General features: G+C 38.8%; 1 protein-coding gene across 1 annotated transcript in view; it reads right to left on the bottom strand.

Moving 5' to 3' along the window:
* trip4 (thyroid hormone receptor interactor 4) overlaps window positions 1-23467 on the bottom strand; it is a 77923-nt gene that overhangs the window by 30297 nt on the left and 24159 nt on the right. The window contains exon 12 of the mRNA XM_042407311.1: window positions 15041-15143. Coding sequence (XP_042263245.1) covers window positions 15041-15143 — 103 coding nt within the window. The remainder of the gene's footprint in view (window positions 1-15040; window positions 15144-23467) is intronic.

Raw genomic sequence — 23467 nt, 5'->3', positions numbered from 1 at the left:
AGTGTCACAACAAAGTGAATAGGAAAAACACATGCACAATCAGACAAGTTTTATTTGGGAATGGGGAACATTAAAAGTTTTCGCCAGGCTATCTGTTAGATCTTGCTATTTTGAAGCAACTTTGACCTACCATAGTACTGCAGTTGCATGCACACACAATGTCTGGGTGCAATCAAAGAGGATATTTAATTTATGTTTACTTTCAGTTTTACTTCATAATCTGCCTGCTATAAAGCTTTAGTGGACTCAATTTCATTACTTAGTAAAATGCTACCATAGCTTTTTTTTTTTTTAACGTTATTCTATGTTTTACACTGTTTAATTGGGTATGGAATCAAAGCACTTCAGCTGCAATCTTGAACTATACAGCAGGAAAACCATGTTGGCAGTACTGAAATAAGTCCACATATCACCGGGTAATGGACTTTGAGAAATGCTGTAATGAAACGGTACAGAGAAAGAGGCCATAAGGAAGAAAAGGGCAGGCTGTGATGTAAGTGCCAGTACTCATCATCTGGTGAAGTCAAGGTCAGGACCTTGTGTGGCCCCATGGTATTTCTGTTTAGCTTTTAAAGAAATGGCTAGAGAATCAGACAGATGCACCAAATTGGCTGGGCAAGACTCAAACTGATTGTCATTCCACTGACTTTCTTTAGAAAGATTTGATTTAACACAGAGCTAAAACGTATTAAAATACAATTTACAACCACTGTGGCCACGCATGTTTGTATTGATGAAAACCATCACTGTCCTTTTTTTTCCTCAGTAACTGGAAACCATTTCATAACAAAGCTGGAAAGTCTTTGAAGGAATGCTTTTAACAGCTCCAGCAGAGCTCACAAGTCAAAAAGACAGTCACAATGGTTATAAATGGCAGTAAATATCGTTTAATTGTTTGTGGCTGTGCTTACTATATTTGCTGGAAACATGTAATGAAACAAGGGTCGTTTTTTTCAGTCTGTCACTTATGTGGTGCTAAAACTGGTCTAGTTTGTATGGTGGGGACACCTCAATGTGGACTCCCCTCTCAGTGGGGGCAGGCTTGACTTGGAAACTCCTGCACTGTTGCTGCAGCTCTGCTCAACACTCAGTGGGGGTAACACAAGGAGCCCTATAGTGCGGTAATGCAATATTCATGGTAGGGTTTGAGCAGAGCAGTTAAACACAGCAGAGTTGTGGGAAGACCTTCCAGCCCACTATCAGGGAGCAGCTGCTGCTTGGTCTTGTTCCCCTCTCCAAAGCCTATCCTCTTGCTCAAGCATTGTCTGTTTCTTTCTCTGCCCTCCCCTGTTCCCTCTCTGCTGCCTCTCACTCAACCATTAATTTTTAATCACAACTTAAATGGCTGCCTTGGCTGCGGCTGTGGGGGCAGCAAGTCAAGGGCTCTTGCCTCTGGTTACAATGTAGGAAATAAATTTGAAGAGATCAAGCTAAACATACAGGGAGGGAGAGGGCTGACTAGGGAGAAATGTGCAGGGTGGAGGAAAAAAAAAAAACTTGCTGCTGCCATTACAACTTAATTAGAATTTCAACTCTTTCATCTTGGACTTTCCATTGCGACTGCTAGAGGAAATTGAGATCAGATTAAGATAAAGAATTGGATTTTTCAAGGGTTTTTGGGAGCCATGAGAAACTAAGAACGGAGGGAATATGTGGATTTGGATCATATGAGGTAGATACTTAGATCTGTCAAACGGCAGACAGATTGACACTAGCCAAAACAATTAATTGATTTTCTAACTATTTTGATAATTGATTAATTTATAAACTATTTTTTTGTTGCAAAAATGCAAAAACCCACTGGCTCTAGCTTCTAAATTGTGAGGGGTTGCTGTTTTCTAATAGTAAACTATATATTTTTGGATTTTATACTGTTAGTCAGACAAAACAAGCAATCTGAGGATAGGTCACCTTGGGCTTTAGGAAACTGTATTTTTCATTATTTTGTGATTCATTGAATAGAGAAAATAAAAACTGATTATTAAAATAATCCTTAGTTGCAGTCCTAACTGACAGTAGGGCTATAAAAAAAACAGCTTACAGTAGGAGTATATAAAAGGTTGAACCACTTACTCATGAAGGACAAGGTTGTGTGCATGTTGTCAGTGAGGTGGCAGCACTCAGGTTTTCCCCTGCATTATTTATTTTCCGTATTGGGGTGGTCTGACCTACTCTTGTAATGAGAACTAGAGTCACGGTCTGTTTGGAGTCCCGGGGCAACGCTGTGCGACCGTGTCGCTGGATCACTGCTCAACCACACAGGGCTCTACACAGCCACTGTTTGCTCAGACTTCACTTGGACTGTAAAAGTCAAGCCTTGTTGACACATCTGTGCTGTCTCTCCCTGAGGCTAATGGCTATTACATCTGTCTGCTTCTTTTCAGAGGGAGAGGAAAACTGCAAGAATCAAATGCTCTTTTGAAAACAGGCAAAGTGAAAACACTGACAGCTGATGGAAAGCTGACAACCTCCTCTAAGGGAAATCGCTACTGTTGATCTTTCTCACAAGTGCAGCAAGGTGATTATATTGGTTGAGATGTGTTTTGAAAGAATAGTTCATGGCCTTATGGCAGCAGTGTCAATGTTTATACTTAAACAACTGTGTTTTTCTCAGGTCCCTCTTTATACTATTAGGTAATGCCATATTTTTCCTAGTGTGCCCAACATAAACATAAATTTCAACAAAATTACTTTAGAAAGCTATGATGTGGTCAGTAAGTATTTGGATGACAGCACATTTTTTGTTGTATTGGCACGCTGTATGTTCTATGAAACAAATGGGGACTGTATGTGCAATCTTCAAACACATATACACTCAGTTGCCAGTATACTAGATAAAATAAATAAATAAAACGGCTGGGTGTTTAAGTGTATGTATCTGTATTTTTTTGTTTGTTTTGTTTTTAATTGCCGCATTTTGACTCAACGGGACAACAAAGGTTCAACTTACTACCATTTTACTTTACTTGAATAGTTTAGTACATTTTGCATAACTGAAATAATCATAATAAAATAAGGATGCGATAATTATTGGATTTTTAAATTTTTGTCCCTTACTGCTTTCCAAGTGTATTTTGTGGTTTTCGTGCCCAGCTGACACTAAACAATGATAACAAATTCCAATTAATTCTTGAACGACTTTTAGACATTGAAATAGCTAATCTAGTTGCTGTCATCTAACTAATCGAAACTAATAAGAGCCCCCAATAAATCATCCTATCAGCTTATCACAGATATATTATATCGGCGTATATGTCAGAAAATAAGTATCAAGAAATTGCAAAGATATAGTATGTTTGAGGTTATTTTAAAACACTGATGCCACTACGAAGTTTGTCTACAAGACAGCACTGACGGGCTTATTTTAGAACTGTACAGTTTCTCGTTTGTGTGCTTGCATTTGAAATGGGTAGCTTGTACTGTGATTGGTGTCGTGACTGCAGTCCCTCGCAGCTCTACAGAGCTTTATAGTGTCTTTCAGCTTATGGTTTTGGTTTTATGGCCTGCAATTTTACTGTTTTGATTCTCTCTTACCACTCTCATAGCTCCATCTCCTACATAATGTATTGGAGCATTTAGCAGCTAAAGAGACAGACATTTCCCCCTAGAGCTGGTGGATAACAAAACTGAGTTAAAAGGAGAGTAAAAATTGGACTAACAATCATCGGGTGGCCAGAAACATGACTCCTAATTAATGCTCATGTGGCTCCATATCTGCTGAATGTGTAAATAGGCAACTGCTGTAGCAACTAATTCATCATATGAGCTTTAAGGACCAGTGTGTATGATTTAGTGGCATCTAGCAGTGAGGTTGCAGTTTGCAACCAACTGAATACCCTTCCCCTCCCCCTCTCTTTCGAAGCGTATATGAGAGCCTACGGTGGCTGTGAAATTCACGAAAAACACAAAAGGCCCTCTCTAGAGCCAGTGTTTGGTTTGTCCGTTCTAGGCTACTGTAGAAACATGGCGGTGCAACATGGTGGCCTCTGCTGAAGAGGACCCTCTCCCCATGTAGATATAAAGGGCTCATTCTAAGGTAACAAAAACACAGCTATTCTTATTTTCAGGTGATTATACACAAATTAAAACATACTTATGAATGTTATATTCCATTTCTGCCAAGTCCGTTCGGCCACTAAATTCTCCACACTGCATCTTTAAAAGGTGATGATATGTCAGTGCAACTTGTTTCCTCTGCTCAAAATGACCAAAAACCAGGTATAAAAAATGTTAAAAGGATTTATATTGATTATTTTTGTTTATATTACATTATTTTTGTTTATGTTAATAAAAAAAAGAAAATCGACTGTTATATAATTATCAGATTCTAAACGTTTTATATCACATCAGGAAACATATAGGGTCAGTTGAGCTACAAAAATAACTCACTTTTTGTGACATTTTAGATTTTGATACAAAAATCCCTTTACAGCTATGAGGAAACAGTTACTGATGCTTTTTTAACAACCTTAAGTGACCCATTGGCCACGACTGGTTCAGCTGAAAATGCCTAGTCTAACATCCCCACCTCTTTCAGCTACTTAAACTGTGCAAATAATCCACCTACTGTTCCTCAGTTCCTAACCTGACAAATTAACAAAATCAAGGCAGCAGGCCTCTCCGCTTCAGTGGAACACACACACACACACACACACACACACACACACACACACACACACACACACACACACACACACACAGAGGAGTAATCTCTCACTAATCAAGGACATTGATCATGCTGCAAACCACATCTGTCTGCATCCCCCTTCTCAGTGCTGACCCAGATTGATCACTGGCTTAGAACAGAGACAAAGAGGTAGGGAGAGAGAAAAGATGGACAAAACAGAGATAATAAACACTGGAAAATATGGGGTATAATAAAAAAAAAGGTCAGGGACAGATGTGTTAAACTCAGTTTTGGTATCACAGTCATGAAATTCAATTTTCTAGAGAAACCTTAAAATAGAAATGTGTATCCTTTTGCTCATACTGTATGTATTACATGTTAGAGCACAGTAACTATGATGCAACAAAACAGAAAACAAAAACACATTTTAGCTTCACTAGCGTGAATGCTGTGTTGAACTGAAGCCAGTAAGTAGAGTGTGTCTCCATTCACCCATTCTGGTACATAAGAAAAAAAAAAAGTCTGACTATAGCAGAAACTGTACTGCATACACTGTGTGGTGGAGACATTAACATCTGAACGTCCGAACCCTGGATCATGTGACTGAGAATGAATGACTGGCTGTGTACTTTACAAGCCTCCGATAAGTATGAAAACAAGTAAAGAGCCCAAACCTGCATGTGCAGGCTTTTACTATGTTTCTCCCAGGAAAAGTATGGACGATCAATTGTAGCGTGGAAATAATTTGGTTACAAGGCAGACAAATCCACTGTGCTGAGTGCATGAAAACAGGCATCACTCTCCTTGCTACACTTTCATCCGTGTTTTATTCCTGAAGACTAAATTAATTTTAACCTCAGCAGTATTAGCCCTTGGGGCATTGCCAGGAAAACTAGTTTGTGCAACAATATAGTAACAGCAATAGCTCAGAAAAGGACAATGTAAGCATCTCTCAGGCCTGTATCACCAAATAATGTATGTTTAACCCAAGGGCCTGTTTAACCAAATTTGCAACATGCAAGCTGCTATTTTCAACTTGGGATCATTTCCCCTTTTGCTTATTTTCACATGTTTATCTAATCAAAACAAACAGCATTTTTGCAACTCACTTATCTGCAATTTAAATTTATCTGCCATTTGCAACCAACATCCATTTGTGAAATATGACGCTGCCACTGGTTGTGATCTGCGTGTAAGCACTGCTCGCAAATAGCCTCCGTGAAACGGGCCACAAATATAATAACATGTATGCATGAAGCACACAAATGTTTTAATAGACTATAATAATAATTACATTAGCTCAAATTCAAATAATGACTAAATAAAATGGTTACTGCAAGAATCATGTTATTCATGCAGAAAACGTGACAAAAGAAAGCACTGACATGTCAAATGCTGATTGATATGGATTTTGTAATGGTGACTGATAAAGGCAACAATGCTTGGTTAAGATAAGAAAAGACAAATCTATTGCTACAACACAGAGCAATTTCCTTACACAGCCTTTTCACCCTTTACTGAGATGGAAAACCAAGAGGTTTCATTACCAAGGGCAGCTGATAAAATGTTTTAGCTCAAGTGCAATCAAATACTACAGAGCTCTTAGAATAGATCTCAAAGTCAAGGCTGCAGAATCCTTAAAAAAAATGTTATTTGATAATAGTAGAGTATAAATCTTCATTTGTGCCTGGCTCTTCAACAAAATACAAGGTGATAATCATGGAATAGAGGAGAACTCATGCCAGATTTTTCTTATTCCAGTAAGTGCAGTGAGAGAAAAATGTGGATATAGCAAAAGTTTTCAAACTGTATTTTGAAATTTTAAGAAATACTTGGAAAAAAAAAAATCAATAGACACCTGGATCCTTATCTGCAGCAAAAATTGATCACTTCTTTCATATATAACCTTCATGGTAACCACCAATGGTAGCCAAAAATGTAAGTTATTTTCTCCCCAAGCTGCAGCTGAGATGAAGGTGAGGAGACAGTTCTCAACAGATAATGTCTTCTTTGTACAAGGCAGTATGTAAGCAACTGCAGTATGTTATATCTGTTAATGTTTGTTAATTGAAAAATACGGTTTTCATAAGAGCACAGCAAAATACTCTGTTGCCAGTGGAAGCAGTTCAGCATGCAGGAATGTTGTCACTGAATCTGTAAGGACAAGGAGGATCTAGTATGGCAGAGTTTATTGCTTGGGGCTCCCATGCCTGTGTGCTCTGGTCTCTGCTCAACAGCTCAGCTCTCTCCTCTCTTCTCCTCTCCTCTCCCCATTAACCGGCTGACAGATCAGTAATAAACACAGCCTGTCACCTTCAAGGCCTGCCTCTCATTTACTAGAGAACACATGAAACCCAGCTCTCTCGTTCCCTCTCTATCTATCTCTCTCTCTCTTCCCTTCATCCGCTGGGCTCATTGGAGCTGAAACCTGATTTTTGGCCCCGGCAGCCTCCTAGGCAGCAAATTCTCCTCTGCACCCAGATAGTCCTGAAAAAGGCATGAATATTAAATGGAAAATCCATGAATAAATAACCAAAAAAGGACTTCCGTCGCTCTAACCTCTTTCTGTCTCCTAGCAGTGGATGACAGAAGAAGAGCATAGGGGAGAAATAGAGGAGAAAAAAAAAAACACGACCACCTCAGGAGAGAAGGTGGACATTTGTTAGGTAATTGGCTTTCTCTATTTGCAATCCCATGGTGCTGCGATTTCACACATAAAACAAAGAGGTAATCACAAGGTAACAGTGCAGCTGATGGTTAGCAGAGCAACATTCAAATGCAATATTTTCACTGGGAATATACTGTGTTATTTCCATATGTGGTTCAATTGGAGGAGTAAAAGCCATACATATTGCAACAGCCAGATAATATATGCGTGGTAAAATGCAAATGACATTGAGAACAGAGCAGGAAGTGCAATGTGTACAAGGGATATGATGTTAACTGCATAAACAAACAAATAAAGAGAATACTTTATTTGTGATATATACCTACTAGTCCCTCGGTATGTGGCAGGAACAAGTGAATATAGATTACTTTGCTTCAAGCAATTCCCACAAGAGTGCTTCATATGTAGTGTACTGGATTTCAGTGGTCTGCATTTTTAACAGAGCAATGGAGACAAATCACAGGACAAGCGTTCACTGGTGAATAAGTTACTATTTGTGCTGTTGCTGTATTATACGTGCATGTGCAGGTTAGTTTTTCCGTATAAATAACACTCCCGGTGTCATCCAGCAACCATCAAGGTGATGAGTCAATTCAACAAACTGAATATGAGAAGTAGAACAGTAGTTAAAGTTTTAATATTTCATATTTTTATGAAATCAAACCTTATTTTTGTTACTATCTATGGCATTGGTTTCTGCAGTAGCTATTCAATGTATTTACATTCAGTGATTATCACTCTATATTATTAATGGTGGAGTCTGCCATTCCTGCGTGAAATTCATTTTGCTTACCTACGCACAAGGGGATGCACATGAGACAATACATGCATGTAATCAGTGTCATTGTTCTCTACTCTACTATAATCAAGTCAGAGATGTATTGATAATGCATGCTGAACATTTGCTACAGCTACCGCTTCACATTAAAAGCTTTAGTTGGGGAGCAGATTAGCAAAGTTTGTGCTGATGGCGATTGTTCGTCATGGTCATTTTTGGCACTTTTTGACAGCGGATGAGTTTTAAATATTGCAGAGAGTAATGAAACACCTCCAATCCTTTCAGCAAGGTAAGCAACTCCTGTGCTCTGCTGTTTGTGTGGAAAACTACTCAAACCGTGCAAAGCATGAAATCAGATTACAGTAGCTCATGGCACGATGGATAAAGGCCAATTATTGACTGACTTCTTTATTTAAACAACATACGTTTGTTTGCTGCACTGTCTTGCACAGAGCAGCTGCTCAAAGAGTGTTTGCTGCCCCAGAAGTCTGAGCCTGAGGTATTAAACTGCACTTCCTGTTACCACCAGTAACCATGGGCAACCAGAAGATTACAACTATATGTTAACAAGACAATCATAGATAAAGGCTTCACAATTGGTTGATAATTACCCAGCACAGTTTTATCATATTCATAATGAAAATAAGAAAGTTTAAATACTCAATTACCACCCAACTGGTAAAAAATATATTCTCCTTTATTTGGAGATCAAGCAAAGCCTCTTTATTTTATTTCTTTTTTTCTTTACATCATTGGTGGATAATAGGAATCAAATATAACAGAGTTGGGTATTAAGGATAGATATTACTAATGAGTAAAATTACACTTTTCATGATATATATTAAATTATGTATTAAGGTGGATTTTCCTGCCCATTTTCATTAATCTATAACTCCACACAGTCTTAGAATATGATGCTGACAGAGCAAAATAGTTTGGATGATAGAACATTGTTACAGTATATATGCTGTCAAAAAACAAGTTAAGTGTAGTGATATTTCAAAAAACTGTTTGAATGGCTATTGAAACATGGGTGTTCAGGTCCCTGAGAATCCTGTTGTACATCAAATAGATAATCTGAAGAGAATTATGTTGGCACCTCAAGCTTAAGGCACAACATCTACTTTGTCGACCTTGTGGTCCTTCGAAATGACTCCAGTCTCCAGTGATTTTGAGATTATACATGTCAATGACTTACATGACTAAAGATAAAAAGATCTAATCATGACCTGCTGCTGGAGCTGAATTTCTCATCTTACCAATTATATCCATGACTTCCTACCCTGTAGTTGGATCAAACCTCAGCAAAAGAGAGCTCTTTTGTATCTGCTGGAGAGCCATCAGTGTGACTAATCTTTATAGAAAAAGATAAGCCAATGTTCACAAAGCACTCACTGAATTCATACGTAGTATCACAAGGGTTATATGTTCAGAACTAAACTGAGTGAAGAGCTGGGAATGACCTTTTCTTCTTTAAAAGCCATTAGAGGACGCTCCCTTTTGTTTCTAAAATGGGTAACAATTACTTCTTTTCCCTCTACACTTTCTGTGAGCAGCACTGTATGTGATTACAGAGATTAATTTAAATGTTAAGCTCATGTGTGAATGTACTTTTTTGACATTATAGCACACTAGATAAACCTCTGTGAATCTTTATAGAACAAATACGCCACCAATCTGATTTCTTAAATAAATCCAATATTGAACAAAAGGCTGTAGATGCCTTGAGCTTATCAAACACATTTTAATACTCACTGCTCCTGAACTGTTGCACTTCTTTGTCTAGTGCCATGGGCACACTACATGACTTTCAAAGTCATCAGATCGCTGTACTGTTCACACTACACAACTTTCTCTCTTGTAATCGGGAATCTTGAAGACTTTTTGGTTTGCAGACTACATGACTGATTGAAGACGGGGGGGTCACACGTTACAAGATCTTTCACCAGAAAGCATCCCTGACGAGGCTCTCAGCTCTCCTGACTACGTTTTGTCACGAAAACACACACCAGATGTGACACGGGAAATGATGCGATGCGTGTAAATAAAGGTAAATAAGGTAAATAAATAATTTTGCAATGAAAACGTAGCTGCCTGCTCATATTGTGGTCCCCCCCTCCCCATACAAATAGATGCATGACAAGACGAGGTTCAGGGAGCAGCTGCTGATGACAGCAGATTAGTTTGCTCTGCTGTCATCGTCCTGTGTCTGCCTCATCCCGTGTCTTATTGGCTGTAACTCGTTGCCACCCTCATCGCCAGTCACAACACTTTTCACACTACAACATTTGGACTCCCTGACAGGTCCAGATATTTAGCCAGCTCAATATCTTTTGGGCATCTGTGAGGCATCAGCGAGCTCTCAGATTGCGTCTTTGAACAGTTCACACATAGCGATCGAGCACTGATGTGTGAGCACCAAGCAAACGCCGATTTGCCTCTGATCTGGAGCTTTTGTTGGCAATCTCCAAAAACGAGTGGAAAATCAGGGCTAAAATCATGCAGTGTGAACTCGACATAATGCAGTGCTTTTGTCAGTTGAAGATAGGAGTGCTTGTACAAGAGATTTGTGCTTTTTTTTTCTTGCTGGTCGAGCACTCTCTAAACAAGGCTTAAAGCCATTTGACTCACTCATGGAACATTACACTGGGTATGCACTCTTCATGCTTGGAAGCAACAGGATTTTAATTCTTTGGAGGCATCATAATAGGAAGGTCAAATATAATACTCAGGTTACCTAATGCTTCGTTTTGTATAACAGCAAGAAACAGCTTCTGGCTCATTCAGTAACAAAAGTCCCAGCATGGCGTTTTTCCAATTTAAGTTGAGTTGGATGGCACTTCAAAGTTCTGCCTGTGAACAAATACCTGGAAGTATCTAAAGATAAACCAAAATACTATGGGGGTGTGTTTAAAGTGTACAGAAATGTATAGTCTTTTGTCATGAGGAATAGACGTAATTCTAGCTTTGTGCAGTTTAAACAGATGAAGGAGGTGGAACAGGAATAGTTCGACCCAGGAACAAACTACCTACCTGACTGTGAAAAGAGTAAGCATAACACACTGAATTGATTACAGCAGTCTAAACTCAGTCAGACTACAGGATATTGTTCAGATTTGTTGAGATTCTAGTCATAAAATCAAACATGTTTGGTTGGTTGGTTATTGTGATGACCCCACTTGGTTTGAGGTTCAGTAGTGGGGCAAAAGATTCAAGTCAGTCATCTTGAGTGCCACACGATAATGACCTGTCCACTGTGATCTGCCCTATTTTTCCACAGACCAAGCAAGGCTCTCCATAACGTTGAAAATAAGTTGTTACGGTCAGATTAGGGCTGTAATTGGCTTTTAAATTATGTAGTGTGTCTACAGCTTTAGGATCAGCTGATGTACAAGCTCACAGGTCATGCAACACATTAATTCTGTGTTCATGGAAACCTCCAAGATGGACTGCTAGGTAACTAATGCAATCAGTTTGGCACTTTCACAAGAAATAGAGCTTAAAAGGTGAATTTGTTGATTAAAAAATGTTATTATAGGGTGAAGAGCAGGTTTGGGTTGGAATTTTGTATTAGAGCTAATATATATATGTAGGAGACCGACGTCAGGAGCACAGTGATATATGGTTTACTTTTATAGCAATGTGTACGCATCCATACCATACAGAGGATGTCAGGCTAATTAAAAAAACATGAAAAAAATCAGGGATGTGAAGGATAGCTAGAAGGAAGAGCTAAAGGAAATGTGGGTTCATGACAGAGAGCCAAATAGCTTTCAACACCCATACTGACCTTCAGCTTACACAGAGGCACACACACACACAGATACAAATGTTCACAGGATGTGACCATAAACCATAATGCACCTCCCTTATTGCAGCGAGTGAGCCTTGGCTGTATGCCATTTTAAATGTCACACACTCCTCCCCAGGGTAATGACTGATCAACCTGAGTTTGCATCTAGTATAACCTAGCATATTATCTACAAAGCCAACTGTAAAACTGGCTGGGAGAGAGAGGCAGTAATACATTATTTGATAATTGCCAAATGCATCCAATAATGTTCATCCTTATGTGGATGTGCTGGCTTTACCGTCCCTTCAAGCCTCCAGCTGTAGTATACAATTTTATTATACTGACAGTAATTAAAAAGGTTTGCTAGTAATGACGATCCAACAAAAAAACAACCACCTTGTCTGCAACTTTGAGCTCATTTGGTTGGTTTGCTAGTCTCACAAATCAAAATGATTCTCATTCATATAAAAACTCAAGCAGCTGAAGGCCACATGCCGAGTAAAGCTGAAGTAAAGAAGTGATGGTTAAGATACCATATGTATAGTTTAAAGTAATTTTGTTGTGTTATATTGTCTTAGTGGGTAATGTCTAAGAAGAGTAGTTCCTACCAAGGTAACAGCAAATGGGGATAAACAATAAAACAAGACTAAAATGACAGTGAACATTTAAATGGGGGAGACAAAGAGGATATTAATGGGATGTGTTTCTGCTTGCATTATATTTTAGCAGCTGATACTTGATAACCTGATAGGCTGGTTGCTGTGAGTTAGTTACCAGCTAATATTCAACAGAACTTCCATTTCCTTTTTCTACAACATGACTGATTCTTTCCTTAAGCAATTCTGCAATCTAAGCAGCCACTAAAAGCAATTTTTACATATTACCAAAGACACTATCTACCACATTAATGTTTAATGCCTATATGAAAAAAAAAAACATCAACTGTTAACATTATGTAATAAAGAGGATCTGCTGAAAGGAAAGGAAGATCAGAGAACTGTACATCCTGTTTTTTTACTCATTCTGATAAGACATGAGATGGTTGGCAATGCAAGTGAAAAGCGGATCTTGCTGGGGGAGCAAAAAAAATACTTGTGCTAAGCCCCCATGAGTAAGACAAGCGGCAATGCCTTGACCCGTAAGATGCACTGGGAATTGAGGTGGAAAAGGGGGCAAGAGAGCAAGAGAGTGAGATAGTGAAAGCTAGCTGGCGACCTGGGAATAAGACTGTATAGGTCCAGTGGGTCAGGATAACCAATCCATATAACCAGGTAGATTATACAACAGGAAGCATGTTGTGACCAATGCACATTACCATGACAAATGCATGCAATTTATGCAAAACTGTAGAAATGCACAGAATTAAGTCATAACGATGAACATTTTCACATATCAATGCTCTTACATGTGAGTTAGTTAAAGTTATGTCTGGTATGTTATGTAGCAATGTTGTATATCTTATCTCAGCACATTGATTGTGATTTAAACTAAAAAAAAGACTAATTTACTTAATCCCTCGAATTAATACTTATCTTCAGAAAATACTAAAGTCAAAAGTTTGACTGGTACCTTCCCATTCACTTGAATGAGAAAGTGTGTCCAAACTTTCGACTGGTGGTGGTGGTGGTGATGATGATTGTGTGTGCGTTTGGCTGAGAATAGGTATATCAAATTACGCATGTGAGAGCCAGAGACAGAACAAAGCTGTAAGGCAGTTGGATAAAAAGAAAGACAGAGCATTGTACTTTACCACAGGATCTCAGCAGGTAATGACATGCAAAATGTCACTGGTTCAGAATAAAGAAAACCTACTTAAATTACTACTGATAAGAATTCTTTATGGATGATATAAATGTCATCAAAACAAAACAACAGTACAAAGGCCTTCTTTAAGCATCTCTGTTTTGTCTTAGGCAGGACTTGGCAGTCTGATCCTTTTTGAAGTGGAAAAAACTGCACAGTTAAGTGACATCCCTAATTTGTCTCCTTTGGAGAAAAATTGGAGTTATCACAAATGAAATGAAAAAATCTGGCTGTAGGTAGAAATGAATCATGAGGTATATTAGTGGTTAAGCGTTTACTATGGCCAAGTTCAACAAAGCCACATTTATTTATCTAGCAATACAAAGTAAGCTGCTGATTCATAAAACCACAAGCTACTGTCAGTTGAAATAATGTAGGTCCAGACTGCATGAAATCTAAAGAAAACCTGTAAGAATGTGTCTGTATGTTTCATTAAATCCAGCCTTTTATTTAAAAAAACTGTCTTAATGAGAGTTAGAATGTATGTATAAACAATTTAAGACCACTAAAATGAAAATGCAAAAATATTACTTGAGGCCCATATGAGCAGGCCATATTTTTAGACCAAATGTAGTGTAACAGGAAAGTGCAAAATTCCGACAAAATCTAAATGTAGCCAAACGCTTTAAATGTATTCACAGAAGTCTTCTGTATCAGTGATCAAATTCAACACATTTTTAAAGACCTGCTGACATCCTGTTTAACACTTCATTTCATTTTGCACTGTCCAAGTCTGTGCTAAGCCTTTAAAACCTTCTGTTCCTCATTTTCACAAAAATGTAGACAAGGTCATCATATCCGTTTTAGTGAAAAAAGCTCACAACTTCTGCTACATTTTACCTTGAGCCTCTCAAAAAGCCTTCTCCATCGATCTGGAAAGATCTGAAAGAGGCACAGCTGCATAAACAATCCTCTCAAGTCTTTAGAGGGTTTTGAAATATTAACAAAAGAGCTTGCAGGTACATCATTTTGCAGCAGCAGCAATGGCAGCGGAGGGAAAATGTGTTTGAGCCCTATTATAAATCACACAATACAGCAACAACATTGCACATCCAGGCCTGGCTTGTCCCCCAGGCAACCTGACAGCAAAATCCCATCTTTACAGATGGCTCTTGGAGAGGATCTATACATGTGAATGTGGGAGAATGCTTTGTGTGTTTATATGTGTGTGCAATTTTGATGATTAATGAAAATATACTAATCAGGGACTCTGCCTTGCATTATCATTCTTTTACATGTCTATTTATGTATGCATGTGAGCATATAAACACAGAGGAGAAAATGATAAAAAATATTTTTTAAAAATCCTTAGTCTGCTCAGGCTAATTTCATCCACTCCACTTCCCTTGACATGAAAGAAGTAGGACTTACAGATCTTGTGCTTCCCTTTCATGGGGAATTTCACCAGCAGTTCCTGGGGGCTGGTGCAGATGAAGACGAATGGGGAAGCGGACTCCTCACAGGTATCAGGGAACTGCAGGGGTGAGGGGGAGGAATGAGGGAAAGAACAGTTAAAAAAAAAAAAAAAGAACATCTCACGCAAAACTAACATGAACATATTGTTCACGGAATATGTTAAAGTCTCATGATGCCCAGTATCACTGTTATGAATCATTCAGTGAGTGTCTCTGTTTATACGCCTACATCATGTAAGATGTCTTCCATGCCTGATGTAATACTACATGCCTGACAGCAACTGATAGTTATGAGTCTCTCAGGGTCTTATGCACAATAATTGCACAACTAATGATGTAGCTGCTAATGAGAGCAGTTGCACTGCTTATGAGCAGTACAAAATTTATTATAACCATCACCAAAATCCAACACATACAAAGACATTTTCAGATACTATCTTGTGTGTGTACATACTGTCAAACAGAAAATCTTGACTGTGCACTAATAAGACTGTCAAGACCAAGTAAACTGTATTTATGTGTGCATCTATTAAATATAGAATCATAATTTTACTTCCAAAACATCCTAATGTATCAAAACCATGGTTCTATATCTACAGAAATACATCAGATTTAACCACATCCATGACATATTTATGTGTAACATATAACATGCCATACAACATTCCTATGAAGGAGAGGGTGTTTTACAGCATATAATTGACAGCATCCCACAGCACACAGAGGCCTAGAGACAAGAGAAAGCCACTCTCTCCCTGTGTTATTGATTGGTCTCTCAGGTGAGAGTATGGAATTGACTGACACAGTGACAAAGGAGTCATCTTTCCCATCACTGGCAGCCAACGGCTCTCAGCTCATCCAATTTCCTCCGGCGCTATCAGATAGTGCCCATGATTGCATCTAGCCAGCCAGGAAGCGGCTCTTTTCATGACAGCATGCTTTTTCCTCTCTCTCCCCCCACCCCCCTCTCTTATTCACAGCCTCTCTATCTCCCTCAAAGGAGCACTGAAGGTTGTGACAAATTTGGGGCTTTTAAGGGAAATCAACAGAGTCGGCAACCCATCTGTATGATCCTTGACAAATTGGGGAGAGATAATAGAGATGTTTATTTCAGATTACAGTACATGTCGACTTGAGTGTAATACACCGGTGAGAGATAAAATATGTAAACACTCAGAGTCATTAAAGATTGGTGGGGACTCTAAAAGATCCCATGATTCCTGCTTCCTTTGTCAAATTCCCAAAAATTAGGTCTCTCAGTCAAGTAGGCTGTCTCCAAATTAAAAATTCCTCAGACAGTGCTTGAACAAAATTATCTATGATTTAGAAGGGATTAAACATGATGAAGGTCATGAGTCCAAAATGGTGTGTTAGGGGATAAGAATAGAACTGGTCTACATTTTTTTTTTTTTTTATTGTCAACAAATCCTATGAAAAGATTAAAACCAACTATGAATTGATCCTACTGACAAGTGCTGCCTATGTAGCCAAAGCCTAATATATATCTTATTGGTCTGTGCCATTGACCTCCATTGTTTCTAAAAACTATTAAAAATACACCAGTGAGCTACACCGTAAAACAAGGTGACACATTCTTTCATGATGAACACGTGTAGTTTATTTTGAGACGTTCGTAGTTTATTCCATGACAGAAAATAGTCCCAAACAAATGCGCTAGTTACTCCAGTTTGAGTAACATGATAAAAATTACAGAGTTCAGCTGTTTCGAAAATGACTTTTTACTTGAAAAAAAGAAGCTACATATGTATGAGCACTTTTTAAACATTTATGTCCTCAGTTGGATTGAAGGGTAGCGACTAACATTATTGGTTTTGGTCATTCCATGAGATTTGTTGACAATAAGAAAAATATAGAACACCACCATCATTATCGTTTAAGGACACTGCATAAAACAATCATAAAACTGTAACATACCCGATATACAGCCCTATTCAGTTCATATTAACTGAGGAACTAGTGTCCCACTGTAGCAATTAACACCTCCTCAGATTAGGAAGAAGAATACCTCCTTTATCAACTAGCCAGAAGGGACACATTCATCTAACTTCAATGTAAACATCGATCCTGTTAACTGCTAAGACCATGCACTGCTTCTTAAATAGCCAACTAAGGTGAGCACCCTGAATCTTCTTTTAAACGCATATGTTAATGCACTTAGCAGGCGTTCAGACTACAAATAGCCCTGCTGTCTTTGGTTGTGGGGGAATGTTACTTCATGTGAGACACGATATGGTAAAGGCTTATTAGATGTCAAAACACTGCACAGCAACTTATAATAGTCTGACACAGGATTTTACAAAAGGAAAGTTATGGTGGCAATTATTTTATCTTTTTTGTCTTTTTCGTGCGTCAATAATGAAGTGAAAAGTAGAAAAATGGCATTCTCGTTGCAAAGTAATCAACTAGAAATTTGCATTTGTGCTAGGAGCCTTCTCTGTAAGCATCCTCGCTGTGGCATCGGATAAGTTTCATTTAAATGAATAAAAGGGCAGCGTTTTTTCATGCAGGGCTAATGTCGGTCTGACAAGGCCATGTGATGACGCTTTAATTCAGAGTGATTACTTTTAAGGAACTATTAGTCAATGTATTTCATTACAAGATTTAGACAAATTCTGATATAATTATATGGTCTAGTGGGAATTTGATTGGAACTACAGAGAGACCAGAGAGTCTTGTGTAAATGGATTGTACATTAACCAGGGTTTGTATGCAAGTTTGACACTTACAGGCTGAGAAAAGGCACAAAAAAGCACATCAAAACAATATACAGAATTTTACATGCCATGAGAATATTTCTGTGATCTCAGAATTATCAAATAAGAAGCACTTAAAAGAAGATGTATCATAGCTAAGAGGAGAGAAAGAAGTAGTGATAAAAAAGTGAAAATATGAGAGGATTCAAAGGCAAGATAGTAACATGAGGCAAACCTTGAAAAGATGAGTTCATCCTCATTTGAGATCATTACCAAAAAAAAAACAAAAAAACTCACACTACACAAGATGGCTGTATTGTCTGAGGTACTCAAGGAAACAAAATGGTGGTGGTCTTGCTAAATTCAGATGAAACGACTGTAGCTGCAGCCAGAGCTCGAGTGTGCTCATGTGAAACCCCGCCAGTTGCCTGCTCTTTCATCCTCCATTAGCTAATTAGCATTTAAAGCTGTTGAATGTGCTGCTTTGCCTCACTACCTCCCCCACCTAATTGTTTCCATTCCATGTTAATCAAAAGGGCACGAAACATTGTGGTTGAGTGACAAGGAGGTTTGCTAAAGCCCTCCATATTCATCAGGAAGGATCTAATGTAGTCAGAGTGGACTTGCTTACAAATGCAATTAAAGTTGAGCTTGCTGGGAAACACAGGTATTGAATTAAGAAATTGTTAAGTGGATTTACATGAAAACACTCCGGGTGACAATGACAGTCACACTAAATTCAGTTAAGGGTGATACGAGTTATTAGTGCGCCAGCTTCTTAGTAACTGAGGTCAGGATTACAGCCTTAGGGTATTCTGGGTAGTGGGACTAAAGTGTTTGACAGGGGAGAGATCCGAGGGCGCACGTGTACTTCTTATGACAGGTGCATTAAAATGCCTCAGTGTGAATTGAGTATCACTAGTCGGTAGCTTCAGGCCAATTTACTTGGTGTTAGAAGTCAGACAACTGTGAGACAAGGACTCTGCATCTTCTGCTTGCTCATAAATATCACTGACAACTGGCTCACGTACAAAACAGGAGTGCATATCTACTGTGTGGCCGGCTTCCAGACAGTTTTCAGGAAATAGATGCACCTCAATCTTTCCAGCATGCCATCTCGGGATAAATGTAGTCAACAGTCATGTGTTGAAAAGTGCTTTTTCACGTTACAAAAGGTACTGCATGGAGTTTTTGACCATTAGTAGCTCTACTGAGCAATGTTTTTACAGATGGGTGACCATTTTATTTGTATCGTTCAGACACACATGGACACAAATTCATGCACGCATCCCGCTGATGGTTTCAAGCTATTTGGCTGATAGACAGTTGGTGGTGGTAACCCTCCAACAAATTTAGCAATGCACCAACAGAGAAGAAGAAGACTGTTAGTAAGCAAACATGAAAGTAAACAATACACACTTTCAAACATTTTAAAATTCGACTTTGCAAATGTTTTATGAGGAAGGACATGCAATCAACATGTGTATTAGACCTCAAGGATGTACAGTGTGCTTTTAACTAAATTTTGGTTTGTTTACAAGAAAACTCCACAAGGTACCTGTCAGTATCAGTTTGTGTTGCCATGATTCAGTCAGTTCAATTAAAATACAGCTATTGACCAGAGAATAAAAGATCAGCATGTGCATCAACATTTCAAATTTGAGCACTGCTAGTCTAGATATACTGCAATGCTTTCATGAGTGCTGATCCAGGATGAATGGGAGTCAGGCAGGCAACATGCTGTAAGCATTGGATTCTAAACATTTTTAATGAGAGCCCAGCTGAATGAAAACCTACACGTAAAATACAAAACAGCAAAAGGAAGAGGTGAAAAATTCATACAGCTCCACAGCTTCTTCAGAGACTGCCAATTCAATAAACTGCCCACTATTTAATTTGCTGGGATCATGCCAGAGGGGATTCAACAATAACCAACTGTAATAATATGAAATTCACAAGTTCATTGGAAAAAGTGAAAAAAGGGACGGTGGGGCACAGGCTGCTGGAAGGAAGCCTTTGGCTATGAAGAATAACAGTGGCTTAAAGGGCAAGGAGAGGGCACAGTGGCCCTATTGCTCTTACAACACATCCTCATAATAAAGTAATGTGTGCTGAGGTTTATACATTGTGTAATGAGTCTTTCATCAGCTTTCCTTCCTTGACACTTCATATGCGTCTTATATACTGTACTATTCATCCTCAGTACAGTCCAAAATACCATGAGTTTCGACCGGCTTTTGATGAAAACAACATCCATCTTAATAAAACCAACTAATACAGAGCCAGGATTTGACAGCAGGAACACAAACCTTTGAGTCCAAGCTTGTCAAGTAACAGCTCAACAAGCCAACACTGTTCCCTCTCCTCTCTCTATAATGTCTCTCTCTCTGGCTCTTTTCAGCTGCTGTCGGCAATTAAGGGCAGCAGAGACAAGTAATCTCCTTCTGGGCAACAGGGCCAGACCAGAACAGGCATGTGGGAAGGGGAGGAGGAGGGGGGGGGGGGGGGGGGGTGTTGGGTTGGGGGGACTGCGAGGTTGGCCCCATCCTCAGCCCTAGCCAGGCCCTGCTTGGCTGCACTCAATCTCAGCCCAATAAAAACCCCTTCATTGGCAGGGTGCAACTGAGCCAGACGGGCTGGGAGCATGTGGCTTTTAAAAATGAGGAGGGTGGAATAAGGGGGAGGGAGGCACAGAATGAAGAGAAAGAGAGAGGGGGGTAGAACAGGAGAGTAAAAATGAAGCATACGATTCAGTGAGAAAGAGGGATAACAAGAGTATAAGGTGAGGGTGAAACACAGGCAGAAGAAGAGGCAGAGATTTTGATAGATAGGGAACTAAGAAAAGCCAACTGTGTCTTCCTGGAAAGGACAATTCTGAAATACTGCTTAGCCAGTTCTGTCAAGGCTGGTTTCACCCTGGGAATGGAGAAACAGATGGGTTGTCTCTGAGCTATGGGCTACATGTGGGAGGTGAAAGGGTGTTGTTGGGAACTGTATGCAACAGCAATCGTTTGCCGGTCGTTCTTTAATCTATCGTGTTCACTAAACAACACATGCCTGTTTCTGGCATTCATTAACCCTCCGACAAATGCAGCTGCCCTCAGGAAACTTTACTGTAACTGCCTTTCAGCTTTTCTGCACGCACAAGTATATTATTTGTTTTTCCATCGCTGCACAACACAGGACAAGAGCACACACAGACATATAAAAAACACACATACTGTACATGCATAGTACCAGTCAAAATTTTTGGACACACCTTCCCGTTCCCTTGAATGAGAAAGCGTGTCCAAACTTTTGACTTGGTATTGCATGTATCATATATCACAATATTTCCCAATGAAATCAATTTAAAACAATGTCTCCGAAATTAACTGCAGACCACCTCTTCAAAATAATTACAAATCCAGAAATGCTGTCACTGAAAGCTTGAGTGTAAACAGGATCTGGTATCAGACTTCTGTTGACGATGTACCAAAGGTTGGCACTGAATGGTCAGATCCCTCGTCTTGTTGACTTATTCTTTGAAAGGACGTTTCCTGGTTTAAATTATAATTTTCAAAATTTTTACAGTGTTTCCGCACATTTCTTGTATGACGGTGTTAAGGCGAATGTGTTTAGGTTGCAGCTTATGGGACTGTTGTGACTCAAGGCAATTAATGTAATTAACTATCATCTATGTTACTTTTTGATTGTGAAGACCCCATTTGTGCGCATTGCAACTCAAAACAACACCATAAATTGTCAAATAGTGGACAATGCATTTATTCATTCCAACTGATGAGAGAACCAGCTCTTTATCTGAGACAGATTTTTATGACATACACCCTTTTATTTCTAATTTCCTTGTTTTATGAAAAGAATTGAATATATTTCTGTTAGAATTCTCCCTGTTTTGTGATTTACTTCCATCTGTCGTTTGCTGTTAATGCCAACTCATTCCTCCATCTGTTTCACATTAAAACCCTTCCAGCGGTTCAGAGAGAATAATCTTTTCACGTCACATTTACTGTGAAACATCTGCAGGAAGTGTTGAGTTTCATTAAGAGCAGCTTAACATCATGAAAGTGCAGCAAAGTACGGTTGATCAGAATGAATGAAACAGTGAGTGAGAACAGCATTTCTGCTTAAGAGGAAAAAAGCAACAACAGTGTAAGTAAATATAGATTGACTGTATTATTGTACTGATGACAGTAATGGTGTAAAAATGTAAACTGGGCTTAATTTACCATGCTAACCATTACAGAACACGTACCAGTAATTTCTTTTTCTTACCCCCTTTCTGCTGTTCTTTAGTTTTTTTATGTTTGGATACTAACTATTTACTAATAATATCAGGTCCATCATAATTTTCCCTTGTAGTAAAAGTGATCTGCTTTTGCTGAGACCAATATGGAGAACATAACTGTAACTGGTGGCTTCATCGATTGATATTTGAATCAAGGTTGGCGGTTATATCTGTGGGCGGAACAGCTCAGGAGAATGGGAATATTTGCTGACTGGTTTATTCATGGTAACAAAGGGACTGAATTGCACGTACCAACGGTTCATGTAAACAACTCAACTCAAACAGGATCTCTACTGGAGTATGGCAAACAGCCAAATTACACCATTCATGTAAATGTAGCCAGTGGCCTCCTGAGTAGTATAATTGATCTGAGTCGTTTCTCACATACACACATACCCTTTCCTGGAAAACAATACAGAATTATTGCATGTTTACATTTTTTTCTACCGAGGCGCATCCTTTTGCATTTATAGTAATCTTGCAACCTTTGTATGATGCATCATAGAAATTCAAACGTCATTTTAAAATCCAAACAATGATTACTTTTTCATATAAATAATGATAATAACTACTCTACTACACTACTCTGTAGTGTATTGAAGCAGAACCTGACTAACTGAACCTGGCAAGTCAATAATTCAATTAGGAATAAGCCGGAGTTATACACATCCCTTAATAATAAAAGTACCCTTTTATTCACTGCAACAACTTAATTCCAAATAAAACAACATACACCAAGTTTAACTACAGGGAACATCACATGCCCAATGAATTCGCAGACACATTTTACAACCGTTTTAAAATGGAAGCAAATAGTGCACACATATGTAAGCTCAGCTAGCATGGATACAGTCTTTGGATCATACTGGGCATACTGCTATGTGACTAAAGACTAACCTTTTCCATCTAAACAGGCAGCTATTTGCAACTCACTTTGTCCCTTTCATTGAGCTCAGGCACACCGAGTCGCATGGTGGTGATTAAAAATTTAACAGTCCTTCACCTACAGAATCAACTGGTGTCAAGTTGGAGAGTGAACATTAATTATCTAGGAGTGTCCAACACTGGCTCCTGAATTTTTACATTATTAATATCCTCAACACAACGAGAGACATGTCTCATTATTAGAAGCTCAGCACCAGGGCCACGATTTTCCAATTACTGCCATCGTGTCAGTCTGCTCAACTGGAGAAACACATTTCCTTTGCCTTAAAAATGCTCCCTGTCTCAGTATAACGATAAGGTCAAATGACACATTTTGCACAGATAAAAAGTTACTACATATCTAAGTTTGCACTTTGAAATAAGTGACAATAAAACCCTATGTATTTTTGAATTAAAATATTACTGCTATGCAAATTAAATTCAACTAGCAAGTGAG

This window comes from Thunnus maccoyii, chromosome 1 (assembly GCF_910596095.1).
Source record: "Thunnus maccoyii chromosome 1, fThuMac1.1, whole genome shotgun sequence".
In the NCBI taxonomy this organism is placed as follows: domain Eukaryota; kingdom Metazoa; phylum Chordata; class Actinopteri; order Scombriformes; family Scombridae; genus Thunnus; species Thunnus maccoyii.
This window is presented reverse-complemented; position numbering and strand designations above follow the sequence as displayed.